We start from the raw sequence: 17,600 nt of genomic DNA, 5'->3' as shown, positions 1-17,600 counted from the left end.
TCAGCAGCAAAACAATCATGTCGACCTGACGTTTGAGATCACCCTCAGCATCACGAAGATGACGAAGTTGGTGGTGAAGTCGAGGTCGAGTGTGGCAGCTCCGCCGACCTACTTCCGCCGCACGATGGATACGTTCGACTTTAGTGAGCACGACGAGCCACTGCCTCCCGCCCGTGCGACGTCGACGCCGGGACTCAAAAAGAAGGCTCAACGGGAATCCAAGAAGGCCGAAAGGGAAGCCCAGAACAGAAACAAGAAGGCAAGATCGGCAGCAGCCACAGAGAAGCAGGAGCAGAGCAAGCCAAGGAAACTGCACATCAAGTGAACATGTTCCCCTTTTTCGTCGAGCCGCGGTTCGAGAGCTTCATTCTTCTCCAGCCGCCATCGGATTCCCACCCGTTCACCGTGAGTCAACTTAGAGGCCGCCAGGTCGTCCAACACCACGCGCTCGCCTGGACGAGCAGCTTTCCTGCAGGAAGCCAACCTTTTCGGCGGGAGCGGCTGTCTGCCTGACGCGGCCCTGTTGACTTTCCTTTCTTGAACGGTCATTCCTTACTTGGCAATGGGATTCTCTGAGATGCTGACGTGTCCAGCAAATAAAGGGATTTTTCCGGGTGTCGTTTTACCAATTCGGAGCTCTGTCGCCCACTCACAAGCGTTGCGTACTCCGCACGCGTGGCGCAAGGCCCCTACATAAGTTGCAGTCGACGAAGAGAGACCATTCTCAACAACCACCTCGCCAGCACCACAACAAGTAGAACATCACAACAGCTAACACCCCCACAGCAGCTAACATCGCATCACACATCACCATGAGCTTTCTCGTACGCACACTCGGCCGCCTCTTGTCGACCGCTGCCTCAGCACCCACCTCGACCACTACTGCTACCACAACTGCTTCTCGCCCCACCACCATCTCCACTACTACTACTGCGATGACGTCGTACACCACTCCCTCGTTGAACGTTTCAGACTTCTTTTCTTTTGATGAGGAGAACCACGATATCACGACCACCTCCTCGACCATCGCTGAAGAAGACGACTTCTGCCTCCTCGCCGAGCAGCACGAACACGAAGCCGAAGAAGAAGACATCGCCTTCTTCTCGAAGGAGGAGGCCCTCGTGATGGCCGACTATTCGACCCTCGCCTACTTCCCCCTGGCCGACAACTGCAAGGCTGACCCGAGCTTCACCGTGAGCCGCTTCGAGACCGACCTTTCAACGGCCTACGTGCGTGCCCAGGGCTCGCGCGTCGTCATCACCTACAAGGGCACCGATACCGCGACGGACTTCGCCACCGACTTCACCCCCTGGCCCGCCGCCTGCCCCGAGCTTCTGCCCGAGGGCGGGCGCGTCCATTCGGGCTTCCTCGCCGCCTTCCGAAGCACCTGGCCCCAGGTGCGCGCCACCATCGAGACCCACGCCGCGAGCCAGGGCCTCTCCATCGCCGAGCTCGACGTGACGGTTACCGGCCACAGCCTCGGAGCGGCGCAGGCCACGCTGGCAGCCCTCCAGATGGCGCAGCTCGTGGCGGCAGTGGACCAGATTCGCTTGGTCACCTTCGGCTCGCCTCGAGTGTTCACGCACGCCGGCGCGGCGTTCTTCAACAAGCTCGGCCTCGGGGCGCGAACGCTTCGCGTGGCGGAGAACGACGTCGATCCGGTCACCATGGTGAATCTCGGATCTTTGGGCTTCAAGCATGTGGGTCTCAATCTTCGCGTGGAGAAGCCCGCCGCCGCTTGGCACCATCTCATGGACGGCTACACGGGCGGCTTGTTGGCGGCCGCCTTCATCCCCACGTACGCCGTGGGTTCCCGCCGCGCCTTCCTCTACACCTGCCGCCGCATTCTTCGCCTCATCTAATGAGTCTAGTATCTCTGCCGAGGCGATCTGATCTCATCTTGTCAATACAACATCGTCAATACAATAATCGTTTGACCATTTTCATAATCTTGTTCGCTTGCACTCGAACGGCCAGAGGCTTTGGGTGGTTTGCTCTCTCGATGTGTTAATGACGGTGGAATTGTCCATAATTGTTCAAAAAAGCGATTAGCTGCCGAGATAGTCGACTTCGAAGTGGAAGATGTCCATTGGGCGAAGATGTCGGGACAAACAAAAAAGATAAAGAAAAAGGGTAAGAAACAGCAACGGATAATCTCGAAAAAGTCGAGTTGAATGGAAAGGAGGATGAGCTTCGTGGGCAGCAGTCTGGCGCGGTTCTTTGTGTTTGATCCGAGGCTGGGGCCGACGGAAGAGACAGAACACGAAAAGATTCTTTACTACTGGCCCCCCTCAACCCCGCTCAATCGCCAACAATCCGACATTGGCCTGAGCGAGGCCCTCATTAACTTCACAAGGTGCAGTCCTTCACCATCAGATCTTCCATGCTCTTCGATTATTCAGATTGCCTTTATTGTGCATTTTAGGACCTTTTCAAAGGATCGACCATGTGAAGCCGTGCACTTGGAGAAGACCAGACAGGCCTTCTATGAGTGCGAGCCCGACATTTGGATGGTCCTGGTATGCGTGCACATCTCCTTCAGGGTACCCTTCCATGTGCGCCGCGCAGTGACTAAATGCTTCTGCTGCCTTTTGGTGCGGCGTCTGTGCTGGCTTGCGTAGGCGGCCAACAATCCGGCCACGGCGCGCGTGAAGGACAGCGTGACAACAAACGAATACGAAAGTGAAGAACTGTCCGATGCCACACTCCAGAGGGTGGTCGAGCAGGCCTACAAGACCTTCCGCGTACGACCACCTTTGTGCGGTGGCGCAAGTTGCGGTGTGCGGTGTGTGCGTGTTGTGTTCGAACTGACACGCCCCGGTCCGCCACCAGCTCTTCAATGGGAGCATGGCTCAGATCGTCCGAGAGAGCAAGGAGGACGGGCTTCGCGAGAAGCTCTCCGACTTCTTCGGTCACTACGCGCCCACCATCAACTTTAAAACGGTCGACCTCTTCTCCGCTCTCGACGGCGTTCACTTCCTCCCGGTCGACAAGAACGTGTACCTGCGGATCCAGTCGTTCGTCAATTGGACGGAGAACAACTTCCCCAGCATCGAGTACTCGTGCTTCCTCTATCGGTACCTACCAGTCCTTCCACTTCCACTTCCACTTTCGCCTGGCTTCTCGTTTAACCCGCCCCGGGTGCACGGTTGCAGAGATCACTTGGTTTGGAGTGGGTTGGAGCAGGAGGACATGCGCATCATGTACGTATGCCGTTACTGGTGCTGTGCAGTCAATGTTGACTACACCCCGTGTGGTGGTTTTCGCTGACAATAAGAACAACAACAACAACCGTTCCGTTCGTCTAGGTATCACTACTTGGTGAACCACCTGCTGCCGCCCTTCAAGAAGTGGAAGGACCCCAAGCAGCAAGTCTGGCCGGTGCGCCTCCTCTCCTTCCTCTTCGATGTGGCTACAGGCAGGCATCGCGCACGTGCTAAACACTAAAATTACCTTCTTCACGTGCGTAATAGATCGTCTCGCCCACAAGCAAACCCAACGCCGTGCCCTACTTCTTCCTCAAGTAACCGATCCCTTCACTCCATGGTTGGTGGCTCTCACGTTTGGCTGACATGTCAGCCCTCTTCTATTGGGGCAGGTGTTTGTTTGACGGCAAGTGGGACGGCTACATGCAAGCGCCGCAGGGCGTACAGCCTACGGTCGCAAGTCTGCCCATGCATTGCCCCCGCATTCAGCTGTCACGGTACACAACTCTTTTTTGCGCTCTCCCTTCACGCCCTTCCCTGATCTGACACTAGACGGACATGACACACAAGCCCGCACCAATATCACACGGCGAGCAACGGCCAGCAGCAGGCGCAGACTGCTCCCGATGGCGATTTCTACAACCTCATCATCTTCCAGGTACGGCAAGCGCCTGTACTTTCTTGGCGCCGTCGATGTCGCCTCTGACCACAATTGTGGTCTGTCTGTGTGTTGCATCGCGTGTGGGGGCGGGGATGGCAGATGTTGGACACGACGTGCCTGTTCCTGGTCAGGGATGCGACCAAGTTGGATGCGCGCTTCTTCACCGAGCTCCGGACGTTCGTCACCCCACAGCTGGAATTCCTCACGCCCATCCTCACCGACCACTGGACCAAGAAGCAAGGGTACATGTGGTGCCCACACTTTAACTTTAGGGTGCTGCCTGGCCATTGCTGACAGCCAGATCACCTCGAACGTAGTTACGCTGATGATTATCGCTACATCTACTTCAACCACATGAACCTGGCCCTCAAGACATCGATCAAGAAGAAGGGTACTCCCTCCTCCCCGACCTCTTCTTTTTCTTGCGGCTGCTTACGCTCTTCTCCTTCATCCGGTTAGGTCTCTCCATCACACGAGAGCACATGAAGATTCTCACCGATATGCATGCGGACTTCGAAAAGTGCGTAGCATTCGTGGACGACACACAAGCGCGTATGCGAGCCACAGCAAACTGATGACGTTCGTGCGCGGTGTGTGCGTTCAGAGCGACTGAGTGTGTGACGGAGCTGATGGTGCGCACGCAGAATGATGGCTGGGTGGTCGGCCGCAAGTCCGATCAGAGGGAATTCTATGTCATCTTCGACCAAAAGAACGCCAACCTCCTCGAGATCAACGGTTCGTTCTATGTCCCGTGTGTGCGACGTGTGCGGTTGGGCGTGTGCGATCCACTCACAATGTGCGCACGCACAGACGAGGTGCGGAAACTGTGCTCTACCTACTTCAACAACATCTTCATCGACTAGCCACCCAGGGACAGCCACCACCCGCCTTGGGCTCTGGACAGCTGTAGGGTGTTTTTTCTGACATCACCACTGGTTGTGTTGGTGTTTATTTATGGTTTCGAAACAGAAGATAACAAGATGTGTGAACAGCACAGAGAAAGATGGCAAGGATGAGACGATTAAGATGAAATACACGAATTGCAAAGATTGAGAGATGCGATTTAGAGATTGTGGAGGGAGCAAAGGAGTCCACTTACTAGTAGAGGGAGCACCCTTTAGTCGGCTTGGACCTCTTCCTGTCGGTCCACCCGCGCGCCTGTCGATACTTGCGAATCTCCCGCACCACCTTGAAGAAGCACTCCTCTGTGTTGATGCGCTCCTTGGCCGAGGCTTCGAGGAACGGGCAGTTGAAGGTCTTGGCCAGCTTCTCGCCCTCCTCCTTCGATACCACCCTCTTCTCGGGGGCCAGATCGCACTTGTTGCCCACCAGTATCATCGGAACATGAAGCTCGTTCTTCACCCTCGAGATGTGCTTGTGAAAGCCTGCCATCTCCTCGAAGCTGTTGCGATCGGTGATGGAGTAGACGCAGAGGAACCCCTCTCCCTCGCTCATGTAAGAGTCGCGCATCGCCACGAACTCCTCCTGGCCTGCCGTGTCGAGGATGTCCAGGCGGCACGCCTCCCCATCGATCTCGGTGTCGTATCGATACGAGTCCTCGATGGTCGGGTTGTGGCTGTCAACGTATTCCTGGTGCGTGAGCTGGATGGTGAGCGCCGACTTACCAACGCCACCCGGTCCCAGTACCACCAATCTGTATTCCATTCCTATTCCTTCTCCTTCTTCTTCTCCTCCTCTTACAAGACTTCCTCTTCTCCTCTTCAACCTACCACAAGATGATGCCCATCAATAACAGAAATTCTGGGCTGACGTCAGCCCACCTTCACTTCTTCCAAACGGCACACTTGGCTTTCCTTTCCACACAAATAAACGTCGACCACTGAAAAACTTGCTTGAGTTGAACACAACAATACGTTCACCAGGTGGTTTCGAGGTTCTGGTCGGTGCCGGCGAAGAGCTGGTTGGTGAAGGTGTGGGTCGCGGAGAAGAGGTTTGTGTTGTTGATGGCGCTGGTCAGCACCGGCCCGGGTTCGGGCACTCCTGCACCGTTCTCCACATCGCTGTCCTCCCGTTCCTCCTCTTCCTCCTCTTCCTTTCGTCGTCGGCGGAATGCGATCGCGGCCGCTGCTACAAGGCAGCAGCAGCACATCGAGATGAGCGCCAAAGGAATGGCCGCGCCTGCAGCGATTCCCACTGTCATCCCGTCCCCGCTGGACTCAGACACTGCGATGGGTCGCTGGCTAGGTGTTGCCGATGGCGAGTTGGAGGGCGTGAAAGTGGACGACGGGGTGACGGTGGGAGTGGTCGTCGAGGTGGGCGATCGGGTCGGCGATGCCGTGGCGCTGGTCGAAGTTGGCGTCAGCGTAGCCGAGGCGGTGGGCGACTGGGAAGGAGTCGAGGTGGGAGTGGTGGTCGCGCTGGCCGACGGCGAAGGCGAGTTGCTGGGCGTCGAAGTGGGCGTGACCGTGGAAGTGGCAGAGCTGGTGGGCGACGCCGTGGGGCTGGGCGACGGCGTCGGCGTCAAGGTCGCTGAGCAGGTCGGCGAGATCGACGGCGAGGAGGATTGGGAGGGAGTCGTCGTGGGCGTGAGGGTCACGCTGGCCGACGGAGAAGGCGAGTTGCTGGGAGTTGAAGTAGGAGACACCGTGGAGGTGGGGGAAGGGGTAGGGGTCGGCGAAGTCGAAGATGTGGGCGAGACCGAGGGCGAGGACGACTGGGAGGGAGTAGTCGTTGGCGTGAGGGTAACACTGGGCGACGGCGACGGCGAGTTGCTGGGTGTCACCGAGGAGGTGGGAGATGGCGTTGGTGTCCGTGTCGCCGAGGAGGTGGGCGATACAGAGGGCGAGGGCGACTGGGTGGGAGTTGTTGTGGGCGAGGCCGTGGGCGAGTTGCTGGGCGTTGGAGTAGGCGTCACTGTGGAGGAGCTGGTTGGCGACGCGGTTGCACTGCGCGAGGGCGTCGGCGTAACTGTCCCGGTGGACGATGGCGACTGGGAGGGCGAGACCGTAGGTGTGGGGGTGGCCGACGGTGAGGGCGACGATGTAGGCGACTGCGTAGGTCTCGGAGTCCCCGTCACACTTGACAAGGGTGACGGCGTGGGCGTAGAGGTGGGTGAAGTCGTCGGTGTCATAGTTGGCGTCGACGTGGGCGTCAGCGATACCAACGGAGGGGTTCCGGACGTCGAGGGCGTGGCCGTGGGCGAGGAGGTGGGGGTCATGGAGGGGGTGAGTGTGGGGGAGGGTGAGGCGGTGGGCGTCTGGGTGGGCGTGGCCGTCCGGGTCGGAGTCTGCGAGGGGGTCACCGACGGTGTCGGCGATGTGGTCGGCGTCATCGACGGCGTCGGCGACGGAGACGGCGGTACCCAGCAGCGACTCACTGAGTACTTGGTCGTCAACACCGTCGAATCCGAATCACCTGCGGAATCAACCAAACGCAGGCTCTGAAGTCAGCAACGCAAAACTAAAGATTGGGGCCGAAGGCACGCACTGGAGTCAGTGATGAAGGCCAGCGAGTAGTAGCTCACGGAGTAGATGTTGGAGGAGATGAGGGTTTGGCTCTGTGGCGGCGAGAAGTAGAGGAGGTAGGAGAACTGGACCGAGGTTGCGCTCGTGGTGAAGTTGGTGATGAAGATGTCGAACCAGGTGCCCGGCGAGGGCGCCGCCTCGCTCATCCTCCAGTTTAGTTCATACAACAACTATTAGACAACGACATTGGTTGTTAGATCAGACAAATTAATTGCTGCAATGTAGTAGTGGCGTACATCGTCTTCGGTGCCGAGACTCGTGAACGGCGCGCTGTTGGAGTAATCGGCGGAGAAGCTCTGCAGGCACTGGCCGTCGACCAGAGGGGTGGTAGAGGGCGTGGACGACTGCGACGGCGTGGTGGAGGGCGTGATGGTTGAGGTGGGCGACCGCGTCGGGGTGGGGGACCGTGTCGGGGTGGGCGTCGGCGTCGGTGTCCGGGAGTTGGTGGGCGTCACACTGGGTGATGGAGTGGCCGAGCGGGAAATGGAAGGTGTAGGGCTGGGCGTTCGGGTGGGGGTTGGTGTGGTGCTTGTGGTGGGCGTCACCGACGGCGTCACCGAGATGGTCGGCGTGATGGACGGCGAGGGCGAGTTTGTCGGCGACTGCGTGGGTGTGGTAGTGGATGTGGGCGATTGGGTGGGCGTCTGCGTCGGAGTGGTGGTCACACTCGGCGTGGGCGAAGGTGTCAGGGTATTGGTGGGCGTGACCGACGGCGTCGGCGAGTTAGACGGGCTGGTAGTAGGGGTGGTGGTGGGCGTCCGCGAGATTGAGGGGGTTGTAGATGGTGTGCGCGAGTTCGACGGCGTTGTGGAAATGGTTGGGGTGGGCGAGCGGGTAGGCGTGCGGGTCGGGGATGGCGTTCGCGTGGGCGAGCGGGACGGACTGTTGCTCGCCGTGATGGACGGGGTGACTGAAATCGTGGGCGTGATGGATGGTGTGGTCGAGATTGTAGGGGTGGTCGAAGGCGACGGCGAGTTGGATGGCGAGTTGCTCGGTGTACGCGATCTGGTGGGCGAATTAGTGGGGGAGACCGTGGGTGTGAGGCTCGGCGACGGCGTCAGCGAAATCGAAGCGGTGGGCGACGGCGACACCGAGGGGGTGGGCGATAAGGTGGGTGACGGCGTAGGCGACGTCGTAGGAGAGTTGGAGACCGAGACCGAGGGTGTGGGCGACAGAGAGATGGAGGGGGTCGGGCTGAGAGACACCGAGGCCGTGGCCGAGGGCGACGGGGTTGGGGTGACGCTTCTCGTGACCGATGGCGTGGGCGAGCTGGTCGGGGTAATGGACGACGTAGGGCTGGCAGTGGGAGAGATGGAGGAGGAGATCGAAGGAGAAGGGGAGACGCTGATGGAGGGGGTGATGGAGGGGGTCGCAGAGGGGGTTACGGAGATGGAGGGTGTGGTGGAGGGCGTGGGTGAGACCGACCGCGAGATGGAGGGGGTGGGAGACTGGGTGCGCGAGGGTGATGGTGATGGCGACGGGCACGAGGCTGTGAAGTTTACTGTGATCGTCACCTGTCCCGCCACAGTGGCGCACAAGGTGGACATCACGTTGTTGTTGATGCCGTTGATTTCGATCTTCTTAGATGAGGTGGGCACGTAGGCAGGGTCGTAGATGATGTATGACATCTTGGCCGACTGCCCCGTTGTCACGAACGTGAGCCCGTTGTTCCAATTGTAACTGTGGCATGCACAAGGGTCAGTCATCGCAGAACTTGGCAACTGCCACGTGCGAGGGGAGCGGGCGGAGACCATACCTGGCGCCAAAGAGAGCGTTGGCCGTGTATTGGGTTTGGAGGAGGACCTGTACTGTCTGAAGGTCGGCCGAGGCGACAATGTCGGTCGAGCTGCACGCGGCACCCACGTAGAGGGTACAGCTGACCTGGCCGAGGGTCACTGCCAGAGAGTCTGAGCCAAGGACTCGGAACACAGGGGTGTGTGGGTGGGAGGTACCAGGAATGATGTGTGCTAGTAGAGTGAGGAGGACCAGCAGTAAGAAGAACTGTTTATGGTGAGGAGCCATTGTGGATGTGTGTAGATGCGTTGTGCTCTTGGAGGCTCGCGGCGAGGTGTCCCGTTGTGGTTGAGTGGTTGTGGAAATAGTGCTGAGTGGAGACTGCTGAGTGAGGTTGGCCCGTTGGCCGGCAACAGCGCAGTCCTAGCAGCAATGGCAGTCATTCCCAGGAGGTGATCGTCGTGATGGTACTGCCGGTCGTTAAGAAACCACACCTACTCTCTTTGGAGCACACACCGACGGGGTTGTTGCTGTCTTTGGCTAGAAAAGGATAACCAAAATTCGGTTGCTGAGCAACTGCTCTGTAATTTGAATATGCAGGGCAGCGGGTTTCTCTGCAACTACTGAGCTAACGAAACAGTTGACGAAACGTTTCGAATCACAATTAGTAATTAGAGGTGATGCAACATGATAACCTGTTCCGTAAGAAAGTGAGATGATTGATAGTTGAGGGGCAGGGCAACATCAGGGCAGCAACTGGGCCGCTTGGTGCGAGACCGGGGGTGACACACTTACGTATGGTGAACTTCTCTCATGCAACCCTATTTCGGCAGAATGCAGGCGATGGCATTGACAAAGCGTCACAAATGGCGAAGACCAGGTGTGCGGCTGATCTCTCCCGTACAGCGGGGTGAGAGTTCTAATTCCTGGCTTGGCTTCTGGCCTGGATGGCGCTGACTCCTCCCACAAACCACCTCTGTTTGTTCGTTCTTGCCGAATGCCACCTGTGTCACTTCAGCTAACCGATAAAAGAAGAAGGTGGGCAGACCCTCTTCTGCGCCCCTTGCTTTCGCTGCTTTACCATCAACAACAGATCATCTTCACCACCACAACAATGAAGATTGCCATCGTCTTACTTTTGGTCTCCCTTGTGGGACTATCGCTGGGCGCAGCGCCGGCTCCGTCGGGCTGCAGCTGTATCTCAGTCCAGAACGATCAGACCGCCAAGACCTTCACCGTCTCCCTCAAGAATTGCCCATCGGGCCTCAGCCACGTCAACGTGCCCGCCAACATCCCCACCCAGGGGTCCTGCCCTCCCTTGACCGTCACGCTCAAGAGCACCGACTGCCCTGGGTACACGCCGCGATCTTGGTGTTGATGAAGAAGATGATGAGCTTACGAAGAAGAGGACGGGCCACCACACAACATAGTGTGTCGCAGCAGAGCGGGTCGAGGTTCTGCTCCAACTCGGACATCACGGTCCCGCCGTCCTACTTCCAGATCCAGGGCATGGAGGGACACGACTGTCAGGCCGTCTTCCAGTGGTCTGGCCCCGCCACAGCCGTACGTGCTCCCCACGTAATCGAGTTGTCATGTGTTGCTAATGTGGGAGTGTGACGTGGGGCGAGGCCAGACGGTGAGCACGGCGCAGATCTTCGTCAAGCAGATGAACAACTGCGGCTTCTGCGGCGGCGCCGGGTCGGTGCCGCCCTGTCCGGCCACTTGCCCGCAGCCCTGCCAGTGCGGCAACGGCCAGGTCGAGACTGCGTGCAACGAGGACTGCGACTGCACCACCACCGGCGGCGTCACCAAGTGCTTGGACAAGAGCAGGAACGAGGTGGACGAGGGCTGCTGCGTCAACTGCCAGTTCGTGGTCAGCGGCCAGTCGTGCAAGATCAACCCCACGACCAAGACCACGACCGTTTGCACGCTGTGCCCGAAGACTCCGCCGGGGGGCACGCTGGGCAACTGCTGCGCGACCTCGACAGTCCCGTGCTGCCTCCAGAAGGACCGCACCTGCAACGGCATGGGCCACTGCCAGGACTCCAAGTGCACCGTCACTCCGGGGGCTTGCTGAAGCCGAGCAGACACACAAAGGAAAATGTTGAAGGAAAATAAATAAAAGAACCTGATTAGATTAGTGCCACGTAGCGCTACATCAAAAGAAGCAGACCAAGCACCGTTGAATAGGCCAAAGCATGGGTTCGTGGCAGCCCGATTTTTCTTTCACTTGTGGATGATCTCTGATGATTTCTTGATGATTGGACCCAGGTAATCTCTTCTCGAGCCTCTTTTCGCAACTCTTCGGATGGAACAAGGATGTACGAATCCTCATCCTCGGCCTGGACGGTGCTGGCAAGACCACCATCCTCTATCGCCTGCAGTGCGGTGAGGTCGTGTCCACCCTCCCCAGTACGTGTCCCCCCTCCTACCCCTTTCACCGTGGGGCCATGGTGTACCCTCAGCTGACCTCGGACGGTGGTGGCTCCTGCCTGTGGCACGCGGTGGACAGCGATCGGCTTCAACATGGAGACCGTGACCTACAAGAACGTCACCTTCCAGGTGTGGGACTTGGGCGGCCAGACCTCCATTCGGTACCTCACCGCACACGACGCGCATGACACACGGCACACGACACGTACTCACGAGGGCATGCAGGCCATACTGGCGGTGCTACTATGAGAACGCAACGGCGGTGATCTATGTTGTGGACAGCTCCGACTCCGAGCGATTGAACATCTCCAAGGACGAACTCATGGCCATGCTCAACGTACGCTCCACCCTCTGCTGCGCTGCGTTTCGTGTGGTGTCGCGCCGTGTGCCTTTAGTAGCGCGTGACGTGCCATGCGACGAATCCTGACGGTCGTGGGCGCTGCAGGAAGAGGAACTGAAGAAGGCGGCGCTCTTGGTGTTCGCCAACAAGCAGGACCTTCCCGGGGCTCTCACAGAGGCGGAGGGTACGTACTCGCAATGAGGCCTCAGCTGCAGCTTCACCCCTGCGATGAGCCGCCGCCCGCCTCATACCTCTCTGCTCGCTCGTGTCACAACAGTGTCCAACGCTCTGGGCCTCGATACGCTCAAGCAGAGGCAGTGGGCGATTTTCAAAACGTCGGCCATCAAGGGAGTTGGTACGCTCTCTCTCCCTCTTCCCCTTACGCTGCTGCATGTCGATCCGCACGCGGTGACGAGGCATACAACCAAGCAACCAACCCCCCGCTTACCTTTATCTTCCTCTCCGCGCTGCTCAGGTCTGCACGAAGGCCTGGACTGGTACGCATACCCCAAAGCGGTCTTCAAACTTTACTGGCCTTCGGGCGTTCTCATTTCGTGTGCGCGCACATCACACCAGGCTCGTGAACGCCATCAGCGCGGACAAGTAGGGCGCCTGGTCGGTCCACCAACCCGCCCCTTTGTCCCTCCTCCCCAACCCTCCCTTTTGTCGAAATTTTGCTCCTCCTTTACTTTGAAGTTCAACGCCGCGTGGACTGCTATGCAGACACGCCTTCCCACACCTCCACCCAGCCTTTTGTTTACTTCTTCATTTATTTAGTTGATAAATGTTTCTCTCTCTCATTCTCTCTGCTTCCCTTCTTCTTTGCCGCTCTGACGACGGGGCTCTGAGGCCTAGGGGCGACTTCCCTCGCTGGATTGGAGCCTCTCGATCCTGTCGCCCAGCCGGCCGGTGTACTGTTCGGGTGCGCCGCCACGCCTCAGCCTCTCCTCTTCGAGCTCTCTCAGGTGCCTGATCATCCCCGCCGTCTGCTCGCCCTTCCTCACGCGCTCGTCCTCGCCCTCTCTTTCCCTGCACCTCCCCACCGTTATCACACATGCGTGCATGCGTGCGGTCTCTGTGTCGTGCGTGTGTGGCGGTGTGTGTGGTGGTGCGTGCCTGAGGCGTCTGAGCCTTTCGCGCTCCTCGATCTCCTTGATCTCTTCCCTGGAAAGGTAGTGCTCCTCCTTCATACCGTACTCCTGAACGCGCCTCTGCCGCTCCTGCTCCTCGAGCTTCTGGATCTCCGCCACGCTCGCCCCGTGCTCCTCCGCCAGGAAGAACCCTGCATCCACACACAACACGACACACACTCGCCTTCAGCTCACCGCACACGCACACGAGACACGCCAGCGTGCGGTGCCTTTGATGACGATGACGTTGCAGGGCGCGTTCTCCATGACATGCTTGGAGGTGGAGCCGACGACGAGACGTGAGAACCGGTTCATGCCGCGCCGACCGATGACGAGGAAGTCGATGCCCTTCTGCTCAGCCGCGACGCATATCATCTGCCCGATGTGGCTGCCGCGCGCCAGGATGGGCTTGTAGTTCCGCACGCCCTCCTCCTCGCACCGACGGCCGTACTCGAGCAGGTGCTTCCTGTGCGTCTCCTCGATCTCATCGCTGTATCTCTGGTACTTTCCTGCAGCCCGCGCCCTTAGCATCACACACGCACACGCACCCACGCACACGCACACCAGGGAGGGAGGGAGGGATACCGACGGAGAGTGGAGTGCTCTGGACGGTGGAGATGAGGAAGAGGTCGTCGGTTCTCTTGTTCATGAGGTTGAGCGTGGTGTAGAACGCCTCCCGCGCGTTATCCGACCCATCCAATGCGACCATCCACTTGTACATTCTCGCCTTTCTTCTGCGCGCGCGTGTTGTACTCTGCGGTTGTGTGTTGTGTGCTTCGAGCGCAGAGATAAGAGGGGCGGCCCTCGTTAGTGCTCCCTCTGAGCGGCCATCGGCGTGCGAGATCCGCGCGGCGGGCTGCCGACTCGCCGTCCGTCCGCTCCCCCCTCTGTCCACGACATTCCACCCACCACCGCCCGCCTTTCCACCAAACACAAAAACTGTGGATTGATAAAAAGCACATGGAAACTAAAGGAAATTATGATTTCCCTTATTTTCCTGTGAAAACTGGAATATTAATTAATTGCCTGACCGTTGCTCTACGCAGGCGAACCACGGCGTCATAGAAGAGAAGCTCTGCCTGGCGGAAGAAGGAACCGTTGCAGCCGGCAGGAGGGAGCACGCTACACGCGATTTGAAGGAAGAAGGAAGGAAGCAAGATGAACGCGAAGAAGGAGAAGAAAGATAAGAAGGGGTCGAAGAGCAGCAAGAAGGGAGGCGAGCAGCACCTCGACTTGGCGAAGCTGAAGGACAAGAAGGACAAGAAGGCCGAGAAGAAGGATTCGAAGAAGACGCCTCGTGATGGAAAGACCCCGCGAACTGACTCCAAGTCTCCGCGTGACTCCAAGGTACATCTCGATCTCCAAATCGCATCCGATCCGATTTCTTGCGCTACAACGATCGCGATTACGCCGTCATTTTTATAATAATGCGCTAATTCCACCACAACACCATCATCAGAGCCCTCGCGATCTCGGCAATGGCCGAAATACTTCGCCCCGTATGCGCACGACCCTCTCGGTACAGCCCATCTTCGCTCTTTGTCTTCGTCTTCGTCATTTTATTTGTTATTATTTATTTACACAAATTGACGATGTAATTAATTCTATTTTATTTGTTATTTATTTATTTATTTATTGATCGTTTGGTGCAGCCGCGTCCCACGTTCGAGGTGCCGGAGGAGATGGACGAGTGGGTGATCTCGGCCGAGAAGTTGCCCAACGCGGAGCCCGAGGACAAGACGCACCACCAGGAACATGAAGAGGAAGAGGTGAAGGGCAAGGGCAAGGAGAAGGTTGAATCCAGGAAGCCCATCCCCACCATCACGACGTCGACCTCCGAAGTGAAGGACGACGCGAAGAAGAAGACGACGAAGAAGAGCGACAAGAAGACGAAGACCAAGGATGCCGATGAGGAGGTGGCGGTCGAGACGGAGAAGAAGGCGGCGGCCAAGGCTGAAGTGGCGGAGGAGGACAAGAACGAAAACGGAAGTGGGGCGAAGAAGGCCAAGAAGACGGCGAAGGGAGAGAAGAAGGAGAAGGACGACAGCGGCAAGAAGAAGAAGAAGGTCAAGTCGGACGAGTGAAGGAGGACCTCTAGAGATGTCTTCAAGGGGAGGTGTGTGTTGATAGACGACGACGATAATGAGGATGGCAGGTGTCGGTGGTGTTCTTCGAGGAAGAAGGGAAGGTTTGAAACAACAACTCCTCATCATCAACTCTTGAGGCTACTCGATGATGAAAAAGAAGGTGAACAAGGAACACGCGCATGGTGGTGGTAGTAATACACGAGAGGTGATGTATTGGAGGTGTGTGCGCGCACAACGATGGAGAGTAGTGTGTAAACGCTCAACAAGTTGAGGAGGGTCTTTACTTGAAGAAGGCGAGCTTGTCCTTGAGCCACTCCTCAGTGAGCTCCTCGGTGGTCGCGACCGAGAAGAGCTGTACGGGACGAAGAAGAAGACGAGAGGACGATGAGCTTTCGAAGGGGAGAAGAAGGAGGAGAAGAGACGAACCTTCTGAACCTGGAGGGCCTCAGTGAGGACGGGCTTGGTGCTGGCGTAGAGGATGTTGAGCTTGGTGTTGATACCCTTGGGGCAGTAGAAGATGAACACCAGCGGGAAAGACACGCGGCCATCATCGTGCACCCACTTGTAGCTGCGTGCGTGTAGAGTGAAAGAACGGATCTTGAGTGATCCAAGATCGCCAGTGCACCAGAGTGAAGATGAGAGGGGGGGTTGGTAAGTATGGACCTGTAGGCGATGTAGCGAGGGGCCGACTCGGGCAGCTCCTCGGCAATGTCAAGGATCGAGACGTTCTCGAGATGGTGCTCCAACACAACCTCAAGGGCGTTCGGGTTGATCTTCACTGCACGCACCCAAGAGTCAACAATATTTAATGAATCGATTCATTAAATGCGAAAAAAAATGGGCGTACTGATGAAGGCATTGTTGGCCTGGTTCTTGCCGGTCTTAAAGGCCTTGAACTTGGTCTTCACATCATCACTGACGGTACAGGTCGTGGTCTGACCACCCTCTTGCTGCAAAGCCAAATGCAAGTGTCAAACGAAAACGAAATTTAACGAATGAAGGAATGAATGAATGATGGTCCAGGAGCATTCAGAAGTACGTACCGGAAGCATGAACATTCTTGTTGTTAGTTGGGATGAGACGATGATACAAGCTGGAGATGGAAGTGAAAGGCACCAGACGTAACTGTCGACCTGGTGCGTTCCTGCTTCATTTCCTTATTATTAATTATCATTTTTTGTCATTTTTGTTTTTTTGATTTGATAATACAGTGACATCTTGCATCTTGTGAGCCCCGTCATCTTCTTCCTTCTCGCTGTATGCAGACCACAGAGAAGATGGCTGTGGGCGAGAAAGCCGCACCATTCCGATTGCAAATTTTGTCCGATGTGCATCTGGAGATGAGGGAGGGCAAGCTGCCCGCGGTGCCCGCGACCGCCCCCTTCCTGGCCCTGCTCGGCGACATTGGCTACCCGCACGTTGGCGGCGACTATCAGCGCTTTCTCCTCCACCTCGCCGACCGACCGGCGCCAGCTTCATCATCTGATGTGGCACCCGAGGAGCGAGGCTGGGATCGCATCTTCGTGTTGGCGGGCAATCACGAGTACTACAAGGGCCACTACGAAAAGGTGAAGCCCATCATCGCCGGCGTGTGCGCCATGCGACCCGACAAGCTCATGTTCCTCGACCGCACCGCCGTCAGGCTCGTACTACTCACCGCCAAACACATCGCCTTCGCCTTCACCACCATCAACTTCTCTCACCTCTTTTGTGGTCCACGCAGGATAAGGAGGGTGTGTGGCTCCTCGGCTGCACGCTGTGGACCCACATCCCAGAATCCGTGCGTGTCGTGTCGTTGGTCGTGTGCGTGTCGTGTCGTGTCGTGTCGTGTCGTGCCGTGCCGTGTCGTGCCGTGCCATGTCGTGTCGCGCAGTCCATGGCTCACTCGCTACTCGCCACTGGTGAAATAGGAAGGGGCGGAGGCATCGCGCATGGTCAACGACTACTACAACATCAAGTACAACAAGACCAGGCACCACCACCATCACCGCCACCCCCTCCACCCTGCCCACTCGCGCTCACTGGTCTGACCAGGCTGAGCGTGGACGACACGAATGCCTTCCATGAGGAGGAGCTCAACTGGATCAAGGAGCAGGTGGACCGCATCACGGCCCAGCACGGGGACGACCGCATTGTGGTCCTCACCCATCACGCGCCCACGCCCAACTCGGTCAACCCGGCGCACCACTGCCTCGATGCCTCGGCCTTCACCGACCTCGAGGCCTACATCAAGGGTACGTGTGCACACGACACCCGCACACGATGTATTGGCTAACATGACGCACGCATACATGCGACAGCGCACACGCCACCGATCGCGGCGTGGGCCTACGGACACACGCACTGGTGCTCTCGAACGACGCTCGAGGGCGAGCGAGGCGGCCCCGGCTGTCAGGTGGTGAGCAACGCCATGGGCTACCCGCGCGAAACCATCCCCCACTTCGACATCACCTACGCCCTCGCCCTCCCCTCTTCTTGACCCAACCCACCATCACCATCACCACCTTCATCAACTCTTTCTAGT

General features: G+C 57.8%; 8 protein-coding genes and 1 pseudogene across 8 annotated transcripts; 6 read left to right on the top strand and 3 right to left on the bottom strand.

Annotated features, from left to right (window-relative positions):
• Positions 1-935: 935 nt before the first annotated feature.
• Positions 936-1,862, top strand: ACA1_062420 (lipase; the record flags this gene model as incomplete). The annotated part of the gene is made up of 2 exons (XM_004339464.1): positions 936-1,352; positions 1,398-1,862. 2 exons carry the CDS (start codon positions 936-938, stop codon positions 1,860-1,862), a joined length of 882 nt encoding a protein of 293 aa, XP_004339512.1.
• Positions 1,863-2,186: 324 nt separating this feature from the next.
• On the top strand, positions 2,187-4,730 carry ACA1_062410 (vacuolar fusion protein ccz1 family protein; the record flags this gene model as incomplete). The annotated part of the gene is made up of 14 exons (XM_004339463.1): positions 2,187-2,356; positions 2,426-2,543; positions 2,622-2,744; positions 2,833-3,077; positions 3,156-3,203; positions 3,309-3,381; positions 3,419-3,462; positions 3,599-3,703; positions 3,777-3,864; positions 3,967-4,109; positions 4,185-4,258; positions 4,327-4,387; positions 4,472-4,602; positions 4,678-4,730. 14 exons carry the CDS (start codon positions 2,187-2,189, stop codon positions 4,728-4,730), a joined length of 1,476 nt encoding a protein of 491 aa, XP_004339511.1.
• A 235-nt stretch (positions 4,731-4,965) lies between these two features.
• ACA1_062400 (Raslike protein rasS, putative) lies at positions 4,966-5,532 on the bottom strand (the record flags this gene model as incomplete). The annotated part of the gene is made up of 1 exon (XM_004339462.1): positions 4,966-5,532. One exon carries the CDS (start codon positions 5,530-5,532, stop codon positions 4,966-4,968), a length of 567 nt encoding a protein of 188 aa, XP_004339510.1.
• A 536-nt stretch (positions 5,533-6,068) lies between these two features.
• On the bottom strand, positions 6,069-8,980 carry ACA1_062390 (annotated as a pseudogene).
• A 1,220-nt stretch (positions 8,981-10,200) lies between these two features.
• ACA1_062380 (uncharacterized protein) lies at positions 10,201-11,163 on the top strand (the record flags this gene model as incomplete). Its single annotated transcript, XM_004339461.1, has 3 exons — positions 10,201-10,439; positions 10,532-10,649; positions 10,720-11,163. The coding sequence occupies 3 exons, from the start codon at positions 10,201-10,203 to the stop codon at positions 11,161-11,163; spliced, it is 801 nt and encodes a 266-aa protein (XP_004339509.1).
• Positions 11,164-11,284: 121 nt separating this feature from the next.
• Positions 11,285-13,404, top strand: ACA1_062370 (ADPribosylation factor subfamily protein; the record flags this gene model as incomplete). The annotated part of the gene is made up of 9 exons (XM_004339460.1): positions 11,285-11,288; positions 11,358-11,498; positions 11,599-11,680; positions 11,745-11,856; positions 11,965-12,043; positions 12,137-12,214; positions 12,715-12,824; positions 13,032-13,118; positions 13,243-13,404. The coding sequence occupies 9 exons, from the start codon at positions 11,285-11,287 to the stop codon at positions 13,402-13,404; spliced, it is 855 nt and encodes a 284-aa protein (XP_004339508.1).
• A 743-nt stretch (positions 13,405-14,147) lies between these two features.
• Positions 14,148-15,073, top strand: ACA1_062360 (uncharacterized protein; the record flags this gene model as incomplete). The annotated part of the gene is made up of 2 exons (XM_004339459.1): positions 14,148-14,336; positions 14,642-15,073. The coding sequence occupies 2 exons, from the start codon at positions 14,148-14,150 to the stop codon at positions 15,071-15,073; spliced, it is 621 nt and encodes a 206-aa protein (XP_004339507.1).
• A 283-nt stretch (positions 15,074-15,356) lies between these two features.
• Positions 15,357-16,134, bottom strand: ACA1_062350 (glia maturation factor family protein; the record flags this gene model as incomplete). The annotated part of the gene is made up of 5 exons (XM_004339458.1): positions 15,357-15,428; positions 15,503-15,644; positions 15,740-15,854; positions 15,924-16,026; positions 16,120-16,134. 5 exons carry the CDS (start codon positions 16,132-16,134, stop codon positions 15,357-15,359), a joined length of 447 nt encoding a protein of 148 aa, XP_004339506.1.
• Positions 16,135-16,353: 219 nt separating this feature from the next.
• ACA1_062340 (Ser/Thr phosphatase family superfamily protein) lies at positions 16,354-17,555 on the top strand (the record flags this gene model as incomplete). The annotated part of the gene is made up of 5 exons (XM_004339457.1): positions 16,354-16,722; positions 16,800-16,856; positions 16,987-17,033; positions 17,111-17,310; positions 17,377-17,555. The coding sequence occupies 5 exons, from the start codon at positions 16,354-16,356 to the stop codon at positions 17,553-17,555; spliced, it is 852 nt and encodes a 283-aa protein (XP_004339505.1).
• Positions 17,556-17,600: the final 45 nt, after the last annotated feature.

Source organism: Acanthamoeba castellanii (genome assembly GCF_000313135.1).
Source record: "Acanthamoeba castellanii str. Neff unplaced genomic scaffold scf7180000084599, whole genome shotgun sequence".
In the NCBI taxonomy this organism is placed as follows: Eukaryota; Discosea; order Longamoebia; family Acanthamoebidae; genus Acanthamoeba; species Acanthamoeba castellanii.
Note: the sequence above shows the minus strand (reverse complement) of the source record. Positions and strands in the feature narration are given on the sequence as shown.